Here is an 8,582-nt window from a genome sequence, read left to right on the forward strand (position 1 = left end):
GGGGCGGAGAATGCCACATGAGGCATTTCCAGGTAACCCGATAACTATAAAAAAAATTCCATTTCATTAGCAAGTTCTCAAGTCGTTTTAATTCATCACATTAGAATTACACAACACTATTTGTGTCAAAAATATCTTAGTGAATGACTGAATACATATTCACAGGCGCAAAAATAGGTATCACTTAAAGGTTAACATAAGAAACGATAAAAAAATGACCAGAAATGCTTCCTAACCAAAATTGAAAGGACAAAGTACTACTACGAGGTTTAAGAAAAACAAAGAATATAATCTATATAATAAAAAAAATATAAATAACAATGTATATAAAAACGATGGATGTTTTTTTGTTCCGTGTTTTTTCTTTGTCGATGAAATAGATGTCGATGTGTTAAACTTATTGAAATTCTAAATAAAAATGATTATTGGACGGTGAAATAGTTAATTACATTAATCACACAATCAATACTCAGTTACTTGTGAATAATCAGGATATCAGTTTTAATTTTTCTTAGAGTTGATGAATTACATTTAATCAAGGTAATGTTGCCTGCTGGTTCCAAGGTGAGCAATAGAGAGAGCCAGGTGGTCGTAGTTCATTTGTTTAAAAGATAATGGGGATGCCATTGAGACGCATTGCTCCTGTGATTTTTTTCCTAACATGGGCATTTTCTCACCCTAACACGCTGTTGCCATATAAACTAATGGCAAGATAACTACAATATTTTCATCCTGCTGTGTCTTTTCTTTTCTTCATCTGCCAACCCTGTGATTTATCCACTGATTGCATGCTGAGCTATAAGGCTTCGGGCGGCATTCTTTTTCTTGTCCACAATGTGTTGTCTAAATTAACTGGAGTTAGTGTGACAGATTTACCCTCAGGTGGGAAAAAACAAGGGAATCTTCCAGATACCTGGGCCTAAAGTACACTTTTCTGCAGTGGAGAACAAATCTGGCCCAAAATAAAACGTGCTTTTTCACATGAAACGCTGGTCACAATTAGGAAACAAAGGAAGAAGGAATAAACAAAGTTGAAAATAAACATCGGGGGCAAAATATAGCATCAATGGAAGAATTTGTTGATAGGTTTCAACTACGGGAGCCTGAAGGTGGCATTGACCCTGAAATGTCAGATGAGATTGCAAGCATATATATGATTAAAACAACAAAAAAGGGTGAGTAACAGGCCAAATCATTGCGATTGAAGTGGTGACAGTTAAATCCTACCTGACTGAAAGAAGCAGGACATTTTAGAGAGTAAAATGAGATAAAGGACATCTTTGTATGACTACTTAGTTTGTCACGAGTAGACACTCCATCTTTTTAAAGTGGAATTGCTCGCAGCGAATGAAGGAATGACCTTGACCTATTGGATGCTAGCAGCTGCTGGATGGAATTAGACGCCTATTGTGGTCAATTGCTTACAAAGAGTTTATTTGCAATTCTCTGCCTTTTTCGTGGTTCGTCAGTTGCTCCAGTTTAGATGAATTGGATGTCTAAAATTGCCCATGTCGGACAATTTTCTACCTTTTTGTGGTTTGTAATGTTATTTTTCACGTTTGTTTATGTTTTCTGCAGGTCAAATTTTTGCAGTTTCTTGATTTTTCTTCTGTGATTCTTCAGTTTTTACGGCTAAATTAATTTATCAGGAGTAGATGTCCAATCCCTTGGAAGTGGGTGGGCTGGCAGCGAGTGAACAACTGAGTTTATAAATCATTAGCTGCTAGATGGCCCTAGATGTCCAAATCATTTCACTGGGTAGGGCGGATGAATGAAAATCTGATTTTATTCATGTTCTATTCTTTGAAAAGTAGGGGGAATATAAATATGTCCATTAATTGTAATTTTAAAAATATTTGAACTACTCAATGTTCAGGTCAATACCGCAATAACCTGATAAAATAAAAACATACTCAAGTTGACAATAATGTTCCTCGGTTGTTCATTTAAAATTCATGAGCGCACTGGGATTAATATTTCATGGAAATGGAAAGAGAGGCAATGAACGGACCCTGGCTGTGGTTTTAACTCATCTTATTCAAGAGGAAGACAGGCCCATGTGCACACAAGTACGTGTTCACACTTGAGCTCCATTTTACATTTCACGCGTCAGTGCGCCGCCTCTCGCGAAGCCGACCGCATGGGAAAGAAAAGTTACTAATTACGGCACGCCGCTCGCCTTAATCGTGACAGTTGAACATGTGTATCGATTGCAAGTTAACAAACGTGGTGGGTTGCATGTCACAGCACACGGAAACACGCATCTGACAGTCAGCTGGTTATTTTTCTCTTCGTCTTGATAGGGCAATGTTATCTGGGTCAGTATGTTCAGTGCCTTAAACTACACACGCATAGAGTAAAACTAATGTCAGGATGTATTTTGGTCACGTGATGTTTTTGGGCAATGAACGAGACATTATGGAGGCGGTTCCACAGCTATTGTGTTTGATTTGATTATTTTCCAAGCCACTAATTATGATATAAATCTGCAAGAGCACGACATTAAGATCATAGGAAATGTCTCTAGGGGTTTGAGAAAATAGATGCCCAGGAAAAAAAAACAAAGTTATTTTTTAATGACATTAGCATTGTTTGTCTGGAATGTGACGTTTTTTAATACGTAAAAATGTATTAAATTTTTCTTTTAAAGTCAAACTGGAATGTTTCAGTGCCATTCACCACAATAGACGTCTGTTCCATTGTGGCGAATGAACATTCAAGCATAGGCTCCAGCACACTTGTGAAACTCGTGAGGATAAGAATAAACGAATATATATATACGTTGTGATCCATATCTATTTTTATAGAGTATTGCATTGTTGAACCATTTATTGATTCATTTCTATATAGTTTTGTTTAACCACTTAATATTTTGGCGAGGAGAAAAAATATCATGCAATAGCCCTTTGAGTTCTGCAAAAACCTTTTCCAATTTAGCCAAGGGTAATTTATGGTCATTTATTATTGTTGCGTATGTAAATCTGACCGAATGATGTTGTTGGTAAATTTTAAAATTATTCTCTCCTGTCTAGTTGTTGACTAATATCTTGTTATAGATTTTTTTAAATAAATATATAAACTGAGGGGCGCAATTATAAGGCAGTTAATCAATCTGACATCCATACAAGTTGTTTTTTAATTTTCGGCGTTTACTGAGCGCAAATGTGAGCCAGACTTTTGATTCATATGACTAAAACACACACCTGAGGTAGCCTACATCCAATGCAGAGGCGACACAGGCCGTGAATGGTGTGCATCACTGCCCCACCTCCTCCTCTCCCTCCCGCTGTCCCATTCAAGTCGGCTGAGACCACGCACACGCTGCGCCGCTGACCCTCTGGCCGCCGGGCCCCCTTGCAGCCCGAATACCTCCACAGCCGCCTCTGCGCGGCTGAATGCGTTCGGCCGGGACTTTGCATCTCCTCGTCTTCCTCCTGAGAGGTCTTCAGCGTATTGTGGATCATCTCAATTCTGCTCACGTGGAGAATGTCCAAATCCCGGGAAGTCTGAGGCTGTGCGTGCCGAACTACGTCCCATTTAATAATATCGTCGGGGTTGCATTCTTCGTCTTTGGTTTCTTCTTCTTACAGCTTGGCGTGGGGGGCCGGCGACGCCGAGGCGAGACTGGTGCTTCGGCCGCAGTGTCGCTGCTGGCAAGGGCGCTCATGGGAACTCTTCAACAGGAGAAGAATAGGAGGAAGTTCCTCCCACCACCACCAGCAGCAGAACCAAAACCCCCCATACGCCTGCACACACACACTCACGTATGGACCCCCGCATACCTCGCCAACCTTCATGGCCCTCATAGGTTTGACTGTCTGCCTCTGATAAGGCCCGTTTGCTTCCTGAATCCACACTATGAGTTTCTCATAGGTGGTGCGGATCACACTGACAGTTACGCACACAGTCGTAATAAATGTCGGCGTAACGAGTGTGTGAATGTGCGGAAGGGGATTCACGCCAGTGAAGGGGAAAAAAATTGGCTGGCAGGATTCTCACTTTAAAAGTTAAACACAACATTTGATATCCTACTGTGTGAGAGCCGAGTGACTATTGCGGCATTTAGCACTGTCAATGATAGCCAATGAATTAAAATATGCCTTTGTTGTTCATATTAAAAGGCACTAGATGTCTCAATCATTCGGACCGGATGAGTTAGCTGTGAAAAAAAGAAATATCCTTCATTGGTTCCAAGAATTTGGACTTAGTTTTTAGAATTCTGAGTTTAAAGTAAGAACATTTCAGTTTAAAGTCAGCACCCTGCCTTTATTCGTAGTATTCTGACTTTAACATTAGAATTCTGAGAATGAAGTGAGAATTCTTTAAAATCCAAGAAAAATTCTGAGAACAATGCGAGAATTCTGAATGAAAAGTGAGAATTCTGACTTGTCAGAATCCTGGAATAAAGTCAGAACTTTTTAAAACTATGAGAACCATCACTTTACCATAAAAAATGAGAATAAAGTCAGAATTCGGTCTTTGAGAATGTTATATGGGGATAGAATATTTGATTGCAAAAGCATTGATCCTAAATTATTTGTTTTTGCACTACACCGGGTCACCAGAAATCTGTTGTCATGGGGAAATTTAGATTTTGCACTACTCTTGACTGGAATGGAAGATATTTTTTGCATTTTTCCTTGGATAACTCATTGGCTGTCAATGACGTCCGATCCGTGTTAATGAACATTTGTAAAATAAAACTTTATCCTTGACTAATAAGAACGGTAATACACTGCTGACACTCTGACCCTGGAACAATTTATCTCAGATTCCATTTATGCCTGGTGAGAAGATGCAATTTTGAAATACAATAAATCAGTGTCATGCCTCAGTGCTAATGGTTATTCTAACTAATGTTCTGTTTTTCCAAGATTACCACCACTTTCCCATGGGTGACGTTATTAAAAACAAAAATAAAAACGCTGTTTGGATAACTGGCAGAGGAGGAGCGATTGTCAGGGATTCGCAGAAGTGCAAATTTCCGTACAATAAGGACCAGTGGGGGGAAATTTCGGGGCTTGAAAGGAAAGGCAGAGGAAATATGGAAGGTGAAAACATAATAAACAAGTCTGAATAGAGATTGAGCGGAATGTGTAGCCTGCTCACTTGCGTCAGTCTTTTAAGCACAAGAGGTGTTTAAAAAAAAACTAATATTAATAATTCTTGTACATCTAGCGCTGTCATGCAACCAATGAGTTAAGAAAGAAAATATAAAAATAAAAGAAAGACCATAGTAAAGTCAAACTGACCCCTGGACAACAAATTACTGATAATCTGTACTAGTACAAAAACTTTTAACTGAGTACAGTCATACCTCTACTTACGAATGCCTCTAGGTACGAAATTTTCAGGTTACAATTTTTTTTAATATGCAAATGAGAGAATCGAGAGTCGAAAAAGATCCAAGTTACGAAATCCCCCCAAAATTAAATGCATTTCCTTATAGGGCACAGGAAAGGTCTAAAATGTAGTACAAAGTGGACGGCTTTCGGCCCTGGTAGAACGGGCTGTTGCCGCCACCTGGCGGACAAACACGGATATTACGTCTCCCATAATAACGGCCGCGGAGGGAACTATTTCAGCGGTGCAGGGCACATTTTCATATGCTTTATTCATTTTAAGACAATAGTAAATAATTTCCTTATCATTTTCTCTCATTTTTATGTTTCCTCACATCTTTCATACAAAATTGGGACACTTTGACCAATTTTAAAGGATTTAATTGGTAGTTGTGTGAGGATCATGGAACGAATTAGAGAATTTACATAGAAAGTACACCTCTACCTACGAAATGTTCAAGTTACAAAGAAAGTTTTGGAACCAATTATTTGCTTAAGTAGAGGTACGACTACTAATACTTTTGAAATCAAGATACAAAATTACAGTATTGATACTTTTATACTTTTCCCGGAGGTCTGGCCCTTCCAGTCAAATACTATTGTCAATGGTAACTCGATTTACATGAGTGCTCTATTTTATTGTTTTTTTTGGGGGGTTACTGGGATTTGATTTTTATTAGACGCAAACTGAAATAGTTTTAACATTCCTTTGTATTTTTAAGCTGTTCCATTGTTACAATTCATATTTGTACTTGTTTGAGTTCGTACATTAGCAGGTAACTTCCTCATTCACAAAAAAATAATAGAAATGACCAACAAGTTAAAAGTCTGAGGTCCTTTTTGAATTTTCCATCACCATCCTCCAAATGTCAATGTAGGTCCTTTTATGTCCATCACTGTCCATGAAATGAAACACTCAGAGAGGGAACAGAAAAAGAACGAAACCTCTGCCCAAGTCTGTAAAGTGCTAATAAAGAGGCTGTAGAGGTCCCATTTTCTTTAAGATCCCCTCTTAGCAAGAGGTAATGGCAGTTTTTCCACGTTTGCCTTTTTAAAAGGGCTCGGGTTACCACGTCAATCGCACAAAAAACACTTTTGTCTCGCTTTCACGCGGCGCTGTTCACCTCTAAATGGGCAGAAGGACGGATTAGAGGGCGAGAAGAAAAGCATGTCTCGGGGAGAGGATTGAAATGCTTGTCTGCCGGCCAGATGAGGCCAATCTGGTCTTTAGTGCAGCGGGTTTGTGCTCTGCCATATGTAAAAAAGCAACTATCAAAGGAGAGGCACTCTTATGTACATGCATTCAAACTGATACAGTAGTTACATTTCCAAGGTCGTGGGATTGTTATTGTAATGAAAAAATATGTATTTTCGAGGTGCCCAAAAGGTTTGTTCCTAAACATTGTAGCTAAAACCACAATTGTTTACTTTATCATGTCCCTCACTGCACTTACTGTTCAATTCTCCACTGTATGACTTGTGCCGTTTCCTATTTCAATTGTTTTCCTTTTTCACCTTTTCTTGCAGATTTGCTGAATTGTGTTAAATACTTTTCCCTTGCCTTTCAGTGGCATTGACAAGGATATACATCTAATCATGTGACCCTTTTCATTCTTTTGTTTTGTATTTAAATGAGTTTGTCAATAGTAGACAACCAATCCATTTGAAGTGGGCGGTCCTTTCCAGTTCAGTTTGAACATCTATTAGTCAATTGCAGCCAATGAGTTAATTTGAAAACTAATGCAGGCAAAACAGATATATTTCCAATACAAGTGGATTTAAAAAAAAATTGCAAACTGTATATGATTGCTCATTGGTTTATAATTGTCTACTTCTGGTGCGGCAACCCTTGTGAGGATAAGCGGTTGCAGAAAATGAATGAATACTTCAGGTATGATCATCTATATACTACTTTGATTCGGTGTTCAGATTCAGAGTGTTTCCAAACATCCACGATTTGTAAAATAACCGGAAGCCAGAACATTTATGTGAAAAAATGTAAAAGATTTGTCGATCTGGAGGTTATTCAAACTCTCGCTTGGCAGCCAGCCTTGCCCTTAACTCCAATACTTGGTCAACAGATAGATGTGTCAGAACCATTATGGCTGTGACAGAGAAGAAGTAAATATCGGCCGACAGGCAAACTGATGGGGAGAGAGAGAGAGAACTGGGATGATAATACTTCAGTATTACCCGCTCATTCTGTTCACGTAGAATGGTAACTGTGCAAAAAAAAAATCACAAATAAAAGCAGACACATTTTAGATAAATGCACTGAAGCTGCACGAAAATTCCGAGGGACAGATCGTGTCCACTCTATTTGATTGAAAGCAAATGTAATTTTTTTAATGAGCTTAATCATTATTTTTAATTAAAAATGTATCACATTCATTTGTTTTAAATCACTTTTTATATACTTCAAGCGCTTCAGCACTAATTCTTTCATTTAATTAACTTACACAAAGACGTGTGCAACTATATATGCTGACGGCTGCCCTTTGCTGGCTTACACGGAACATAGAGGCAATAGGGGCAACGATAATTTTCTGTACCGCTTATCCTCACAAGGGTCACGGGGGGTGCTGGAGCCTTATCCCAGCTGACATCGGGGACCTGGTGGGGAATGCCCTGGATTGTAGACAATCGCAGGACACAAGTAGACTGACCACCATTTGTGCTAACACTCATACCTAGGGGCAATTTAGAGTGTTCAACTAGCCTACCTTGCCTGTTTTGGGGATGCGGGAGGAAACTGGAGTACCCAGAGAAAACCCACGCAAGCCCAGGGAGAACATACAAATGCTACGCAGCGAGAGCCTGGCATCGGAACCTCAACCCCAGAAATGTGAGGCTAACCACTCAACCACCAGGCCACCCACTTTGTTTAAGTAAAAAATAATGTAAGATTTTTTATTTTATTTTTAACTGCAGACAGAAGGATGCTAACCACACAAAGGGTTCGAATGCATACAAAAGCACTATAAAACAGGATTTTAAGAAACTATTTTCATTGAATAACCCTATAATTTTGATAACATGCATCAAGGTTTCAAACGCACGAGGAACCTTAGAAAAATCCCTGAGAATAAAATAATTAAAACATATTGTCCATATAAAATGTGTTTGAAAGGAAAAGAAGTGGAACAAGGACATGATAAGAGAGAGAGAGGAAGGAAAGGTCTAAAAAGGTTTTGAGATCAATTGAAATGTTTGTCACCAGTACATGCCCAGTCCAATTGA

At 38.9% G+C, this 8,582-nt stretch overlaps 1 protein-coding gene across 4 annotated transcripts in view; it reads right to left on the reverse strand.

Annotated features, from left to right (window-relative positions):
- The window catches only part of rgs3a (regulator of G protein signaling 3a), a 94,633-nt gene that overhangs the window by 70,016 nt on the left and 16,035 nt on the right, over positions 1-8,582 (reverse strand). The window contains exon 1 of one of the 4 annotated variants that reach the window (XM_077623478.1): positions 3,204-3,711. The exons of 2 other annotated variants lie outside the window; for them this stretch is intronic. In XM_077623478.1, coding sequence (XP_077479604.1) covers positions 3,204-3,464 — 261 coding nt within the window. In that variant the 5' untranslated portion in view covers positions 3,465-3,711. Of the gene's footprint in view, positions 1-3,203; positions 3,723-8,582 lie in introns of those variants that run through there. One more of the 4 variants, XM_077623481.1, reaches the window with a different exon arrangement.

The sequence above is a fragment of the Stigmatopora argus genome, chromosome 16 (genome assembly GCF_051989625.1).
Source record: "Stigmatopora argus isolate UIUO_Sarg chromosome 16, RoL_Sarg_1.0, whole genome shotgun sequence".
NCBI classification, from domain to species: Eukaryota; Metazoa; Chordata; class Actinopteri; order Syngnathiformes; family Syngnathidae; genus Stigmatopora; species Stigmatopora argus.